This window comes from Choloepus didactylus, chromosome 20 (assembly GCF_015220235.1).
Source record: "Choloepus didactylus isolate mChoDid1 chromosome 20, mChoDid1.pri, whole genome shotgun sequence".
NCBI lineage: Eukaryota > Metazoa > Chordata > Mammalia > Pilosa > Megalonychidae > Choloepus > Choloepus didactylus.
In genome coordinates, this window is record NC_051326.1 from 19,164,834 (window position 1) to 19,182,735 (window position 17,902).

General features: G+C 36.3%; 1 protein-coding gene across 3 annotated transcripts in view; it reads left to right on the top strand.

Annotated features, from left to right (window-relative positions):
- Positions 1 to 17,902, top strand: part of ADAM9 (ADAM metallopeptidase domain 9) — a 180,991-nt gene that overhangs the window by 152,273 nt on the left and 10,816 nt on the right. For all 3 annotated transcript variants that reach the window (XM_037812841.1, XM_037812840.1, XM_037812842.1), the window contains 3 exons: positions 13,890 to 13,970; positions 14,205 to 14,310; positions 16,847 to 16,988. In XM_037812841.1, coding sequence (XP_037668769.1) covers positions 13,890 to 13,970; positions 14,205 to 14,310; positions 16,847 to 16,988 — 329 coding nt within the window. The remainder of the gene's footprint in view (positions 1 to 13,889; positions 13,971 to 14,204; positions 14,311 to 16,846; positions 16,989 to 17,902) is intronic.

Sequence of the window (17,902 nt, forward strand, 5' to 3'; positions counted from 1 at the left end):
AATTAAAAGCTATAACCTTCAGGGCTCCATTTTTGGAAATGATTGGGAATGTAAAAGCAATATTGAGGGGCAAAAGTAACCACAAGAGGGATATTTTAGGCAAATTGCCTCTGAAGAAGTTACTACTTATAACAATCACAATTTCTTTACTAATTATCAGAGTTCATAATGGAGAAAAGTTATATGAATGTAAGGAATGTAGGAACACTTTATTCATTGCTCAACACTTAGTGAACACCTGAGAATTCATACTGGTGAGAACAAAAAAGAAAAGAAAATTCAAGATAACAGCCATATATCAAGATAGGAGAGCAATCAGTTCATGTTGGATCAAGAGTTCTTTAGAGAAAGAGGGAACTTGAAAGAACTAATAACACGATAGCTTTTTATTAAGGGGGAAGGGGAAATATTGAGGATATGGTAAAGGCTGACTGTGCAAAAAGAAAGGCAACTATTTGTAGTAAAAACAAAAAGCTCTATGCAAGAGGAAATACACTTACAATACTTAGCTTTGAAATCATCAGTGTCTCTATCTTAATTGTTGGCAGGGGATACTTACTTCCCACTTCTCATGTTTCCTTGTGGAGGAAAATTCCATTAGAATCAGACTCCTGGGGCCTCAATCTTATCCTCTTACTTCTCCCCAAAGGAAGACAAGTGACTGATCCAGTTGATGAGTTTGGGAGAAGACATTGGGCTTGGGTGGCTCAGCCCCTTCTGTCTTCTCTTTTCAGATTTGCCTGCCTGCAGAGAGAGTGCCTTCTGGTCTGCTCTCTCAGCCATGCAGTAAACTTTGCAGGGCAGGCTCTGCTTCTGTGGGGGGAGGCCTGTGGTTGTCCAGAGCAGCCTGTGACTGGGCAGGTAAGTTTGATTCTGGGGTGCAGAATTAGGAAGCCCCTTGTTGCTTATTTGAAGCATGTTAAACAGCTTTATCATGAATAAAGGTGATATTTTGATCTCCATTTGTCAGCCTTTGTCTTCTCTTGCCTAGTTCTAAACTTGCTTAGGGAACAGTGGTGCATTCTGAATAATAGCCCACTGTTATTAATGTAAATATTAAGCCAGGTCATATGGTAATTCTAAACTTAGCCTTTTGAGGAACTGCCAAACTCTTCCACAGCGGCTGTACCATTTTGCATTGCCACCAGTGATGAATGAGTGTTCCTATTTTTCTGCACCTTCTCCAACACTTGTTATTTTCCTTTTTTTTTTTTTTTTTTTTTTAATAGCAGCCATTCTAATGGGTGTAAAATGGTATCTCATTGTGGTTTTGATTCACATTTCTCTGATGGCTAATGATGTTGCATGTCTTTTCATATGCATTTGTATATTTTCTTTGGAGAAATGTCTATTCCAGTCTTTTGCCCCATTTTTAATTGTGTTGTTTGTCTTTTTATTGTTAAGTTGAAGGATTTCTTTATATATTCTGGATGTTAAGCCTTTATTGAAGATGTGGTTTCCAAATATTTTCTCCCATTGTGTAGGTTGTCATTTTACCTTCATAATGAAGTCCTTTGAGGCACAACAGTATTCAATTTTGATGAGGCCCCATTTATCTATTTTTTTCTCTCTCTCTTGTTTGTGCTTTGGATGTAAAGTCTAAGAAACCACCTTCTAACTTAAGATTTTGAAGATGCTTCCCTACATTTTCTTCTAAGAGTTTTATTGTCCTGGCTCTAATGTTTAAGTCTTTGATACATTTTGAGTTAATTTCTGTATAAGGTGTGAGATATGGATCCTCCTTCATTGTTTTGCATATGGATATTTGGTTCTCCTGGCACCATTTGTTGAAGAGACTGCTTTGTCCCAGTTTAGTGGATTTGGCAGCCTTGACAAAAATCAGTTGACCGTAGAATTCTCAATTCTGAACTTGCAATTTGATTCCATTAGTCAATATGTCTACCCATGTGCCAGCACCATGCTGTTTTGTCCATTTTGGCTTTGTAGTATGTTTTAACTTGGGTAGTGTGAATGCTGCAACTTCATTCTTCATTTTCATGGTGTTTCTGCTATTTGGGGACTCTTACCCTTCCAAATAAATTTGATTATTGGGCTTTCCATTTCTGTAAAGTAGGCTATTAGAATTTTGATTGGGATTGCATAGAATCTGTGAATCAATTATAGTAGAATTGACATCTTAATGTTATTTAGTCTTCCAATCCATGAACATGGAATATCCTTCCATTTATTTAGGTTTCTTTGATTTCTTTTAGCAGTGTTTGTTGTTTTCTGTGTACAAGGCCTTTACATCCTTGGTTAAATTTACTCCTAGATATTTGATTCTTTTAGTGGCTCTGTTGTAAATGGATTTTTTTTTCTTGATTTCCTCCTCAGTTTGTTCATTACTAGTGTATAGAAACACTTCTGAGATTTTTATGTTGATCTTGTATCCTGACACTTTGCTGAATTCATTTATTAGGTCTAGTAGCTTTGTTGTAGATTTTTCAGAACTTTCTAAATATGGGATCATGCCATCTGCAAATAGTGAAACTTTTACTTCTTCTTTTCAGATTTGGATGCCTGATATTTCTTTTTCTTGCCTAATTGCTCTAGGTAGAACTTCTAGTACTATGTTAAAATAACAGTGCTAACAGTGAACATCCTTGTCTTGTTCCAAATCTTAAAGGGAAAGATTTCAGTCTTTCACCGTGGAGTATGATGGTAGTTCTGAGTTTTTCATATATGCCCTTTATTATGTTGAGGAAGTTTGTTTCCATTCCTACGTTTCAAAGTGTTTTATCATGAAAGGATGCTGGATTTTGTTGAATGCCTTTTTTGTGTCAGTAGAGATGATCATGTAGTTTTTCCCTTGATTTGTTAATGTGTTGGATTGCATTAATTGATTTTCTTGTGTTGAACCACCCTTGCATATGTGGGATAAAAACCACTTCCTTATGTTGTGTAATTATTTTAATGTGCTATTGGATTTGATTTGCTAGTATTTTGTTGAGGATTTTTGATTCTACATTCGTTAGAGAAATTGGTCTGTAATTTTCTTTTCTTGTAGTATCTTTATCTGGCTTTGTTTTTAGGGTGATGTTGACTCCATAGAATGAGTTAAGTAGTGTTCCCAATTCTTAAATTTTTTATAAGAGTTTGAGCAGGATTGGTATTAATTCTTCTTGGAATGATTGGTAGAATTCATCTGTGAAGCCGCCTTGTCCTGGACATTTCTTTGTTAGGATATTTTGATGGCCATTTCAGTCTCTTCATTGTGATTTGATTGTTGACATCTTATATTTCTTCTAGAGTCAGCGTAACTTGTTCATGTGTTTCTAGGAAACTACCCCTTTCATCAGAGTTCTTGACGCACAGTTATTCATAGTATCCTCTTATGATCTTTTTTATTTCTGTAGTGTCAGTAATAATGTCCCCCTCTCATTTCTGATTTTATTTATTTGCATTTTCTCCCCTTTATTCTTTGCTAGTCCAGCCAAGGGTTTGTCAATTTTATTGATGTTCTCAAAGAACCAACTTTTGCTTTTGTTTATTTTCTTCTTTTATTCTCAGTTTCATTTATTTCTGTTCTAATGTTTGTTATTTATTTCCTTGTGCTTGCTTTGGGGTTAGTTTGCTGTTCTTTTTCTAGTTCCTCCAATTGTGCAGTTAGGTTTTGATTTTAGGTCTTTCTTCTTTTTAAATGTAGGCATTTGGGGCTATATATTTCTCTCTCAGCTGTGACTTCTCTGCATCCCAAAGTTTATTTTTTGTTTGTTTGTTTTTAACTTTATTTATTGATAATTAAAAACAAACAATAAAAAACATTTCAAGCGAAACAAAACAAAGGAATAAGAAAAACAAATAACCTAAAATAACTACATTGCTTCCAACATGTTCCTACCATACCCCCCCAAAATTAACAAACCATAGTCATTCCTGAGCATTCCTATAAAATTAAGATTACCCTCCATAATTTATCTGTTCTTATTTAGATTATCGTTCTCTCTTCACTAGTTGCTGTCTATCGCTAGGTCCCCTACATTCTACAATATAAAACAATTATTTTACATTTTTCACGAAGTTCACATTAGTGGTAAAAATACAGTATTTCTCTTTTTGTGCCTGGCTTATTTCACTCACCATTATGTCTTCAGGGTTCATCCATGTTGTCATATGTTTCACTATCTCATTCCTTCTTGCTGCTGTGTGTATTCCATCATGTGTATATATACCACATTTTGTTTATCCACTTATCTGTTGTAGGACATTTGGATTGTTTCCATCTCTTGGCAATTGTGAATAATGCCACTAGGAACATTGGTGTGCAAATAATCTGTTTGTGTCACTGCTTTCAGATCTTCTGGGTATATATCAAGAAGTGAAATTGCTTGATTGAAGGGTAGCTCGATATCTAGTTTTCTAAGGAACTGCCAGACTGGCTCCCATAGTGATTGTACCATTATACAGTCCCACCAACAATGAATAAGTGTGTTCCAGTTTCCCCACATCCTCTCCAGCATTTATAGTTTCCTGTTTGTTTAATGGCAGCCATTCTAATTGGAGTGAGATGATATATCTTTATGGTCTTGATTTGCATCTCCCTAATAGCTAGTGAAGATGAACATTTTTTTTCACGTGTTTTTTAGCCATTTGTATTTCTTCTTCAGGGAAATGTCTTTTCATATCTTTTGCCCATTTTATAATTGGGTTGTTTGTACTATTGTCATTGAGTTGTAGACTTTCTTTATATATGCAAGATATCAGTCTTTTATCAGATACATGGTTTCCAAATATTTTTTCCCAATGACTTGGCTGCATCTTCACCTTTTTGTCAAATCCCTTTGAGATACAGAAGCTTTTAATTTTGAGGGGTTCCCATTTTTTTTTTTCTTTCTTTGCTTGTGCTTTGGGTATAAAGTCTAAGAAGCAACCTCCTACTACAAGGTCTTGAAGATGTTTCCCTAAGTTATCTTCTGGGAGTTTTATGGTACTGTGTCTTATATTGAGGTCTTTGATCCACTTTGAGTTAATTTCTGTATAGGATGTGAGGTAGGGGTCCTCTTTCATCCTTTTGGATATGGATATCCAGTTCTCCCAGCCCTATTTGTTGAAGAGACTGTTGTGTCCCACTTCATTGGGTTTGGGGGCCTTATAAAACATCAGTTGACCATAGATCTGGGGGTCTGTTTCTGAGTTCTCAATTTGATTCCATTGATCAATATGTCTATTTTGTGCCAGTACCATGCTGTTTTGACTACTGTGGCTTTATAGTACGCCTCAAAGTCAGGAAGTGTAAGTCCTCCCACTTCGTTTTTCTTTTCCAGAATGTTTTTACCAATTCGAGGCTTCTTTCACTTCCAAATGAATTTGATAACTAGCTTTTCCAAGTCTGCAAAGTATGTTGTTGGAATTTTGATTGGAATTGCATTGAATCTGTAGATGAGTTTGGGTAGAATTGACATCTTAACGACACTTGGCCTTCCTATCCATGAACATGGAATATTTTTCCATCTTTTTAGGTCCCCATCTATTTCTTTTAGTAAAGTTATGTAATTTTCTATGTATAGGTCTTTTACATCCTTGGTTAAGTGTATTCCTAGGTACTTGATTTTTTTAGTTGCTATTGAGAATGGAATCTTTTTCTTGAGTGTCTCTTCAGTTAGGTCATTTCTAGTGTTTAATAACGTTACTGACTTATGTGCACTAATCTTGTATCCCATTACTTTGCTAAATTTGTTTATTAGCTCAAGTAGCTGTGTCACCGATTTCTTAGGGTTTTCCAAATATAGGATCATATCATCTGAAAATAAAAGACAGTTTAACTTCTTCCTTTCCAATTTGGATGCCTTTTATTTCTTTGTCTTGCCGAATTGCCCTGGCTAGCACTTCTAGCACAATGTTCGATAACACTGGTGACAGTGGGCATCCATGTCTCATTCCTGATCTTAGAGGGAAAGCTTTCACTATCTCACCTTTGAGTACTATGCTGGCTGTGGGGTTTTCATATATGCCTTTTATCATATTGAGGAAGGTTCCTTCAATTCCTACCTTTTGAAGTGTTTTTATCAAAACAGGATGCTGGATTTTGTTGAATGCTTTTTCAGCACCTACTGAGATGATCATTTGATTTTTCCCTTTTGATTTATTGGTGTGTTGTATTACATTGATTGATTTTCTTGCATTGAACCAGGCTTGCATGCCTGGAGTGAACCCCACTGGGTCATGGTGTATGATTTTTTAAATGTGTCTTTGGTTCGATTTGCAACTATTTTGTTGAGAATTTTTGTGTCTGTATTCATGAGAGAGATTGGCCTGTAGTTTTCCTTTCTTGTAGCATCTTTACCTGGTTTTCGTATTAGAGTGATGTTAGCTTCATAAAATGAGTTAGGTAGTGTTCCATTTTCTTCAGTTTTTAGAAAGAGTTCAAGTAAGATTGATGTCATTTTTTTTTGGAAAGCTTGATAGAATTCCCTTGTGAAGCCACCTGGCCCTGGGTATTTATTTGTGGGAAGTTTTTGATGACTGATTGGATCTCTTGCTTGTGATTGGTTTGTTGAGGTCTATTTCTTCTTGGGTCAGTCTAGATTGTTCATGTGTTTCCAGGATATTGTCCATTTCCTCTACAATATCTGGTTTGTTGGTGTACAGTTGTTCATAGTATCCTCTTATGATTTTTTTAATTTCTTCAGTATCCACAGAAATGTCTCCTCTCTCATTATTTTGTTTATTTGGGTCCTCTCTCTTTTTGATTTTGTCAGTCTAGCTAAGGGTTTGTCAATCTTGTTGATCTTCTCAAAGAACCAACTTTTGGTTTTATTTAGTCTCTCTCTCTTTTTTTTTTTGTTCTCTATGTCATTTATTTCTGCTTTAATCCTTGTTATTTCTTTTCTTCTACTTGGTTTGGGATTAGTTTCCTGTTCATTTTCTAGCTTCTTCAGTTGTTCAATTAATTCTTTGATTTTAGCTCTTTCTTCCTTTTTAATGTATGCATTTAGAGCTATAAATTTCCCGCTCAGTACCACCTTTGCTGCATCCCATAAGTTTTGATATGTTGTGCCCTCGTTTTCATTCATCTCTAGATATTTAGCAATTTCTCTTGCTATTTATTCTTTAACCCACTGATTGTTTAGGAGTGTGTTGTTCAACCTCCAGATATTTTTGAATGTATTAGATCTTTGATAGTTATTGACTTCTAGTTGTAGTCCATTTTGATCAGAGAATGTGCTTTGAATAATTTCAGTCTTTTTAAATTTATTGAGGCTTGTTTTATGGCCCAGCATATGGTCTATTCTGGAGAAAGTGCCATGAGCACTAGAGAAGAATGTGTATCCTGGTTATTTGGGATGTAATGCTCTATATATGTCTGTTAAGTCAAATTCATTTATCACATTGTTTAGGTTTTCAGTTTCCTTACTGGTCCTCTGTCTAGTTGATCAATCTATAGGAGAAGTGATGTATTGAAGTCTCCCACAATTATTGTGGAAACAGCTATTGCTTCCTTCAGTTTTGCCAGTTTGTCTCATGTACTTTGGGGCACCTTGACTGGTGGCATAGACATTTTTGATTGTCATTTCTTCTTGTTGCATTGTCTCTTTTATTATTATATAGTGTCCTTCTTTGTCTCTTATGACGTCCTTGCATTTAAAGTCTATTTTATCTGAGATTAATATTGCTACACCTGCTTTCTTTTGGCATAGCTTGCATGGAATATTTTTTTCCATTCTTTCACTTTCAATTTCTTTGTGTCTCTGGGTCTAAGATGGCTCTCATGTAAGCAACATATTGATGGTTCATATTTTCAATCCATTCTGCCAATCTTTATCTTTTAATTGGGCAGTTTAATCCATTCACATTCATTGTTATTACTGTGAAGACAGTTCTTGAATCAGTTATCATATCCTTTGGTTTTTATTTGTCAGATATATTTTTTCCCTCTCTCTCTTTAGTTCTGTGCCCTTCTCCAGACCTCTCTCTCTCTTTTTTTCTCAGCTGGTAGGGCTCCCTTTAGTATTTCTTGTTGGGCAGGTCTGTTGTTAGCAAATTCTCTCACATTTGTTGGTGAAGATTTTAAGCTCTCCCTCAGATTTGAAGGAGAGCTTTGCTGGATAAAGAATTCTTGGTTGGCAATTTTACTCTTTCAGAATTTTAAATATGTCATACCACTGCCTTCTTGCCTCCATGGTGGCCACTGAGTAGTCACTACTTAGTGTTATGCTCTTTCCCTTGTATGTGGTGAATTGCTTTTCTTTTGCTGCTTTCAGAACTTGCTCCTTCTCTTCAGCATTTGCCAATCTGATCAGAATGTCTCGGAATGGGTTTATTTGGATTTACTGTGTTTGGAGTTTGTTGGGCATCTATGATATGCCTATTTGTGTCATTTAGAAGGGTTGGGAAGTTCTCCCCAACAATGTCTTTGAGTACTCTTCCTTGTCCTTTACCCTGCTCTTCCCCTTATGGAACACCAGTGATTCTTATATTTGTGTGCTTCATGTTGTCCATATTATCCCTGAGATCCATTTCAAATTTTTCGATTTTCACTATTCGTTCTTTTGTGCTTTCACTTTCCAACACACTTACTCCCAGTTCGCTTATTCATTCCTCCTCTTCTAATCTGGCACTGTTTGAAGGATCTTTTTAATTTGATCAACAGTTTCTTTTATTTCCATAGGATCCTCTATTTTTTTTATTTACTCTTGCAAATTCTTTTTTGTGCTCTTCCAGGGTCTTCTTGATGTCCTTTATATCCTGAGCCATTGTATTGGTGTTAATGATTACTTTGATTAATTTCTCCAAGTTTTGAGTCTCCTCTGGTTTTTTAATTTGGGCATTTTGGTTATCCATATCTTGTGGTTTCTTCATATGCTTTATAATTCTCTTTTTTTTTTTTTCTTTTTTTGACCTCTTGACATTTGCTTATCTTGATAGGGTTCTTTTAGGATATGCAGGCTTATATAAACAATTATCTATAATTTGACAGAGCTGCATGTTGGTGGAATATACTTTCCGTGACCTACCAGCAGATGGCACTCCATAGCTGCTTCTTACCCTCATGCCAGTTCTCCTCAACTTTGTCTAGGCACCGAGTAGGGGCCGAGAACATGTGGGGGTCCAATCAGTGCACTAATTTTCCATGCGCAGTGGGGACCACCAGCCCTGTAGGAGGGTGGCGTGCCCTTTGCAGATTGGTAGAGAGACATCTCTAAGACCCAGTACTTCCAGCCTTTCCCGGGGCCGCGGCTGGAATACCCTGGGGTTGCAGAACGCATCTAACCCTTCAGCTCTGATTTCCCACAGCCCCTCACTGCCGTAGGCCCACAAGTCCCTGGGATTGGTGTAGGGCTCCAGGCACTTCCATGTGGCACGCCTGCCTCTAGGCTGTGCACACCATGGGCTTCTGCAGAGGAGGCAGCAGGCAGTGTGCACTGTCACAAGCTTGCCAAATCCCAAATTCCCTCAAGGAAGCTGTCGGCTGCAGTGCTGCGAAGGGCTGTCCCTGCTGCGAAGATGGCCACTCAGGGCGTGGACACTACCCACTTCTGCGATCTTCCGCCTGCTGCAGCAGCCTGTCCCTGGGTTAGGGGCTCTTAGCTGCAGGTGTGCGAAGAATTATCACCCACACCAAATACTGAGGCAGGTGCTCTGGGTGTGGAATGTACTCCCCACCATGTTCTACTGTGGCTCCAGCTGCCAGTTCCCTGGCAGCTTTTTGGATCTTCCCCTAACTTGCCTCCAAACACAGTCTGTCGCTTTCTCCCACTGCATTAGACTGCGACACTGGCTGCCATTTCCCTAGCAGCTTTCTGGACCATAGGAACACTCACACATCTCCAAATACAGTCTCTCAGTTTCTCGAGGTACACAGTCACTATGGGCGCAGAAGTCCCTGCCCAGCCAGTGGAACTCTGTAACCACTATTCTGGAGCACTTTCTGTCTTTTGTCTAATGTTTTTCACAGAGGAGAATTTTGCTGTCTCTCATAATCTGCCATCTTGGATCCTGGCTCCCATAGGTTTCGAAATGTTGTTTTCTTGTTTTCATTTGTCTCAAGATATTTACTGATTTCTCTTGCAGTTTCTTCTGTGACCCACCAATTAAGAGTGTGTTGTTTAGCTTCCATATTTTTATTAACTTTTCACTTTCTGCCTCTTATTGATTTCTAACTTCATGCTGTTCATCAGAGAAAGTCATTTGTAAAATTTCAATCTTTTTAAATTTATTAAGACCTGTTTTGTGACCCAACATGTGGTCTCTCCTGGGGGAAGATCCATGTGCACTTGAGAAGAATGTATATCTGTTGATTTGGGTTGCCATGTTCTGTATCTGTTCTGTTAGGTCTAGTTCGTTTATCATGTTATTCAAGTTCTCCATGTCCTTACTGATCTTCTGTTTTTGTGTTCTGTCTACTGATGAGAGTGGTGTATTGAAGTCTCCAACCATTACTATAGAGACCTCTGTTTCTCCCTTTAGTTTTGTTAGTGTTTGCCTCCTGTATTTTGGGGACTTTGGTTAGGTGCATAAATATTTATGATTGATTTTTCTTGGTAGATTGACCTTTTTTTTTTTCATTTTATTTATTTATTTTTAAATTTATTTAAAAATTTTATATACAAACTAGGATGATCTGTTGTAATCAAATGATTTGGCTATTTTTTTTTTTTTTTTTTTTTACAAAACAAATTGTACATTCGATTGTTCACAGTACCATTACATAGTTGTACATTCATCACCTAAATCAATCCCTGACACCTTCATTAGCACACACACAAAAATAACAAGAATAATAATTAAAGTGAAAAAGAGCAATTGAAGTAAAAAAGAACACTGGGTACCTTTGTCTGTTTGTTTCCTTCTCCTATTTTTCTACTCATCCATCCATAAATTAGACAAAGTGGAGTGTGGTCCTTATGGCTTTCCCAATCCCATTGTCACCCCTCATAAGCTACATTTTTATACAATTGTCTTCAAGATTCATGGGTTCTGGGTTGTAGTTTGATAGTTTCAGGTATCCACCACCAGCTACCCCAATTCTTTAGAACCTAAAAAGGGTTGTCTAAAGTGTGCGTAAGAGTGCCCACCAGAGTGACCTCTCGGCTCCTTTTGGAATCTCTCTGCCACTGAAGCTTATTTCATTTCCTTTCACATCCCCGTTTTGGTCAAGAAGATGTTCTCCGTCCCACGATGCCAGGTCTACATTCCTCTCCGGGAGTCATATTCCACGTTGCCAGGGAGATTCACTCCCCTGGGTGTCTGATCCCACGTAGCGGGGAGGGCAGTGATTTCCCCTTTCAAGTTGGCTTAGCTAGAGAGAGAGGGCCACATCTGAGCAACAAAGAAGCATTCGGGAGGAGGCTCTTAGGCACCATTATAGGGAGGCCTAGCCTCTCCTTTGCAGCAACTGGATTGACCTTTTTTAAATATATAGTGTCCTTCCTTGTCTCTTCTAACAGCCTTTGACTTAAAGTCTATACTGTTTGTTTTTAGAATAGCTACTTCTGCTCTTGGTGGTTAGTATTTCCCAGCCCAACAGGGTCAGTGATCCACAAAGCAGACCATCTCTAAAGAGTCCTGGAGAGAGGGTCATTAAGGATGCCAGTAGCCTTTTTGATGACTTCCCTAAGATGCGCTTTCCTAGCCTGTCCTGCAGATAGTGCCTTCAGGAACCTGTTCCCTGCAGCCTTAAATAGGTCTTTAAAAATTCCCACTTCCTCCTCCCCTGTCAGGGCTGGGATTGAAACAGTGGACATGACTTTCCCTTTCTGGGTCAGGTTGAAAGAGCAGCTCAGAGTCTGGACCTAGCAATCTGCATTTACTGATCAAAATCATGGTCATTGCTTGGCCGAGGCCCCTCCAACCACTCTTCTTAGAAAACAGGACTTCCCCATCCCTCTCTCTCTGCAGTAGCCATTCGTGGACCAGATCCCCAGGTGGCCTGCTTCAGGGCGGAGGGTGTGCAAAGGCGGTCGCCACGGAGCAAGCTATTCATGGTTCTTTATCGCAGTTTCTCAGTCTTTCACTTCCACTCTTCCCTGGATGCCAAGTGTGCTTCCCTGGCATCCTGAGCCCCCAGACAATTGTTTCAGATCGTTCGTGCTTGCTCTCTAGCTCTTTTAGAGGAGGAGTGGTCTTGGAGCTCCCTGCTGCATCTTCTCCTGAAGTTCTCTTTTATTTCTGTTTGTATCAGTATAGAATTTTCTTCCCAGCTCCTATGATATGCTTAACTTCTCTTACTCACTCAGTGCTCCCTGTCATTACACTTCTCAGATGGGGTCCTGTCCTCAGTTTCTGCAGTTCAGTTTCCCCTCCTTCCTACTTCCTTTTTTTTTTTTTTTCTGTGAGGCTTTTCTTCCTGAAGTTACTTCCCCATTAGGGTGTCACGCTGTTGGGAGTTAGTTGAGGTCAGTTCAAAAAGTCCATTTTTCATTTAAGTAATCCAGCAAGCAGAGACTGAGTTGAGTGTGTGCACCTCTTACCAACAGTTCTGCTGCAGCCTTTTTGTTTTCCTCCTGGGGGCACTTCTGTGTGCGACACTCCTCGTTCACTTGTGTCCTTCCTTGGGTCTCTGGGGCCCTGCATCCCCGCGCCTGCGTGTGCTGTGAGCGGCTCTATGGTCTGCATCTGTGGTGGGGGACCTGCGGGGTGCTACCTCCGTGCAACTCTTCAGCTGTGCGGGATCCAGTGATGGGGAGGGTTCTGGACTGGTGGGTCTGGGTCAGAATTTTTTTTTCCCCTTTAATTCAGGGTTTTTGGTGTCCTTCTTCAGTCTCTGTCGTCCTCCAGAGTTCCAAGCAAGTGGGATTTGCTCTTTTATTATTTGTTTCTGAGGAGAGTCTTCCAGGAGACGTCTTTCATCTCTGTATTGATGACGTCACTCCCTGTACTTTTGAATTTTTAATCATATGAATATACTTCCTAATTTAAACTAACTGGAAATTATTTTAGGAAACAGAAGTTGAGGATCCTCTAAGTAGAATTCTGTCCAAACCTATGCACTTTTTTAGAGTAGTAAAGAGATCTATCATTGTCTCATTTTTGTTTGTTCTCTCATTGCTCTTTATTTCATTATAGCATTTAAATATTCTGATCTTGAATAGTTGATTGCCTAATAAAATTTAAAAAGAGCACTCAGCAATCTTACAAAAATATTAGTCCTTTTTTCTCATATATTACAGAAGTGCAGTTTTCACAAAAATGTCAGTTTGCCAAGAAATTGAAAATTTTCTAACAAGTTTTTAGTTGATTCTTTTAGGTCTTTAATATTTTTCTCAGATAATGATGCATTTTCTCTTTCAAGATTTATCAAGAATTTCTAGAACCATATACGTTAATAATGATTTAATTTCAGTGGTGATTTTAATAGAAATGTCTATTGTTTCATCAGTTATCATGATACTAGAAAATAGGTTCCATCTTGTCAACAAAATAACATGTTATTCCTCTTTTTGGAAAATTTAAAAATTAAAAAGTTTTAATATTGTCAAGTGCTCTTGATATCTGTTGTAATAATGACAAGGTTTTAATATTTGATCCATTTGTATGAGATATTATAGTAACAGGTTTTCTATTGAGCCTTCCTTCTAGTTCTGGGATCAGTTTTATCTGGTAATTTTTGATTAAAAACACATTCATAAATATTTTACTTATCAATTTTTACATCAATACTTGTCAGGAAGAATAGATTGTTTTATCTTTGTTTTTGGACTTTGTGTCATCTTTGTTTTTTTTTTTGATCATTAGTTCTATGTCAGTCAGTTGCTGTTATTTATTTACATTTTCAAATGTATTATTTGGGAATTAAGCATTACTTGAATGTTTGAAAGAATTTATTAGTGAAATAATCTGGGCCCAGATATATATATATTTTTTAAATGGGTACTTCTTTATTAATGTGCTCAATTTTCCTTTACTCATTAAGTCATTGTTTTGTGGTTTTTTTTTTTTTCACCCCCCAGGTCTGTAGAAACTTCCAATGTGTAAATGCTTCTGTTCTGAATTATGACTGTGATGTTCAGAAAATGTGTCATGGACATGGGGTAGGTAATACTCTCTTTTGATTTGTTCATAAAAGTAATGCTGAATAATGAGAATTCTCATTGAGGATTAGGTGAGACTTACCAAGATTCTTAGAAGTTTGGGGAATTTAGGTGCTCAATAAATTTTTCATTCTTAAAAAGACTATGATTTTGCATGACTTTATCCCTTTTCTTGGTTTCCATTCTTGAGCAACATGCATAGTTAACAAAACTGGTATGTTGATTGTTTTGAAGGTATGTAATAGCAATAAGAACTGTCACTGTGAAAATGGATGGGCTCCGCCAAATTGTGAGACTAAAGGATATGGAGGAAGTGTGGACAGTGGACCTACATACAATGGCAAGTAATATAAAAGAAAATTAGTGTGATCTCCCACTGGCCCATGTTAAATTGGAGATTGAACATCTTTGTGCCTTTCCCTCACTTCCCACATCTAGTTATATAGTAAATTATGTTGATTTTTGCCTCCTGTATTTCTCACCACTTTTTCCATTTTTATCCTACCCATCTATTGCCTTCAGTTTCTTGCCTGGGCTTGTATAATAGCCTCTTAACTAGGCTCCCCTGTTTGCCATCTTGATTCCTATGATCCGTGTTCTATACTGCATTGCAGAGTTTTGGTGTGCCATAATTTGACTTAGGTATTTTTTGGTTATTTGACATTAGTGATTTCTAATTCTTTCTAAGTTTTTGCTATGCCCTATTAATGTTATAGTGTACATCTTAATGCATATGCATTTTTCCCAGGTGATGTTTTTGAAGGATGAATTGCCAGTAATAAGATTATTAGTTTGAAGGGTATTATCTTTTTTATGGTTTTTGATGAAAATTCCAAATGAATGACACCTTTGTGAAATGCCCCTGTGAATGTACTAGTTTTAACATAATCTTGCCAGTGTTATATGCTTTAATTTAAATTTTGTCTGCTAATTAGTTAAGTGTAAAATGATATATCAAGCTTGTTTTAATTTTCGTATTTTGACTTTTAATTGGGATGAATGTTGTATCATGTAATTATATACAACTTTTAACAGAGATTTCTGGTCCTTTTACCAACTTAGAATTGTAAGAACAATTTTACAGTTTACCATTCCTGTTCATGTCTACCATATTCTTTCTCTAAAGAACACAGAACAGAATTAATGTTAATTAATAAATTATTTTTTTTATTAAACAGATGTTGGTTTACAGAAAAGTCATGCAGTTCCATATACCCCCACACAGTTTTCCTTATTTTTAACATTTTGCCTTAGTGTAATAACTTTGTTATAATTGATGAAACATTATTATTATGTATTTATAAAATATATTTATATTTTTAAATATATTTAAATATAGTCTATAGTTTATATTAGAGTTCAGTCTTTGTATTGTACAGTTCTATGGTTAAAATTTTTTTTTTATGGTGATAGCATATATATATATATATATATATATATATATTATGAAATTTCCCATTTTAATCAGTTTCAAGTATACAAGTCAGTGGTATTAATTAGGTTCACAATTTTTTGCTACTGTCAGTACCATCCATTACCAAACTTTTCCTTCACCCCAAATAGAAACTCTGTACTTATTAAGCATTAACTCCCCATTTTCCACCCCTGCCCCTGGTAACCTGTATTTTAATTTCAGACTCTATGAAATTGCATATTCTTCATATAATTGAGATCATACAGTATTTGTCCTTTTGCATCTGGCTTATTTTATTCAATATGATGTCTTCAAGGTTCATTCATATTGTAGTAGGTATTGCAACTTCATTCCTTTTTTACAACTAAAATTAATGAATTTTTGAATATTGTAAGAATACAAAATAAAGAACCCTCCTCCCCTGCCAAAAAAAAAAAAAAAAGGATTGGTGACTTCAACTGCATTAAAATAAGAAGTTTCTATATGGAGAAAAGTGTTGTACCATAAGACAAATGACAAAATGAGGAAAATATTTCCAACTGATACAGACAAAGCTAATCTCCCCTAAACTATAAAGAGCTCCTGGAAATTCAGAAGTAAAAACCCCAGTAGTCCAATAGAAACATGACTAAAGTTCTGAGAAGACAAAGAAATACAAAGTTTCCTTAAATATAAAAAGATGCTGAATTCATAGTATAAACAGAAAAAATGCAAATTAAAATTATGTTGGGTACCATTTTTTGCCTCCCAAATAGACGGAAATTCAGAAGTTTGATAAATTCTGTGTGTGAGGCTGTGGGGAACTTTTGTATATTGCTGGTTGGCGTGCTAAATTGTAACCTCTGCTTTGAAGGACAATTTCACAATATCTAAAAAGAAGTGACAAATGCATTTAATCTTTGATCCAACAATTCTGCTTTTGGGAAATTATCCTGTAGATATATATACCTATACCCAAAGGAGATGAAATATATACAAGGTTATATATTATGGCATTTTTTGTAATAGCAAAATTTTGGAAAAATCTCTTAATAGGATACTGGTTAAGTAAACAGTAGACAACTCCCAAGTGAAGTTTTTTATAGTTGTAGAGAAAATGAAAAGGTTTTCTATGTATAGTTTGGAAAGATACAAGTAAACAAAAAGCAAGGGCAAACTTTTGTATAAGAAAGGGCTCACAATAAATACATATTTTGTTCTTATGTTGACAAAAAAAAACACTGCAAGATTGTATAAGAAACTAATACAAGTGGTTATTTTGGGGGAGGAGTAAATGGAGTTGGACGGAGATGAGGTGTGAGACCTCAAGGTATTCAATTTACATCATTTTGATTTTTGAACCATTTGTAAGTATTACCTGTTCTAAAAATTTACGTAAAAATATTTATAATGGGCTAGCGTGTTCTAGGTAATATGGGTTAAAATCTAATTTAATGACCTTTATTTAAAAATTTTTCTCTAGAAAAGAATGCTTCATTGAGGGATGGACTTCTGGTGTTCTTCTTCTTAATTGTCCCCCTTATTGTATTTGCTGCCTTAATCTTCATCAAGAGAAATCAACTACGGAAAATCTGCTTCACAAAGAAGAGATCACAAACATATGAGTACTTACATTTTTTTTTCTTCACAATTTTATTAAATAAATCTGAACTATTTTTTAATGATGATAGTCATATAGGTTGGAAAACCTTTAGAAACAGTTCTAAATTATTTCTATTCTTTTGACATGATTACCATGAACTAAAGGGTAGTGGTAAGTAAGCCTCCTCTTAAAATGATGAGGGAAAAGGATTATGGTGACCAGGCTGTTTGCTACTAAAAATGGCTCTTAGGGTTCATATTGCTTGATATCAATTTTTGATAGTGAAATAAGAACTTGGGGCTATGACTTCTGATTTGGGCTTCCTAATTAGAGATTAAAATATGGTAAAAAGATAAAAAATATAAATACTACCACATCTTTATTTCAAGTATCGATTCTCATAGAGGAAGAGTTTTTAAAATCTTTTAAAAACAGGTTTTGTGAATTATCAACTTTTAAGAAATAAGTTTTGACTGAAGAAAGTTAGGGTTGTCATAATTCAGAGAACTGACTTTTTGAGTCTATGTTTTGAACTCTCACACATCCCATTTATTCTCATGGCTTCAACTATCACTTCTAATACATTAGTATTAGAATGCAGCATATAGTAGAGTGGATGTTGTCATCAAATTTGGGTTCAGGTTCCAGGTTAGTTGTTTTCTAGAAGTATGATCCGGAGTGATAAACAAACATTTCTGAGCATTAGTTTTCTTCCTGTACAAAGAGAACATCAGTAGTACCTATCTTAGAGGGTTGATATGAAGATTAAATGAGGAAATATTAACATACAAAGCCCATGGCACATTGCTAGCATGTTGTAAATACTTAAAAATGACTTGTGATTATTATTGTTATAATAATGATTTTTAAATGTGTGTATCTAGCCTTCATTGCTCACCTTTGTTTCATTACCCTATTTCTCATTTACTAAATAAT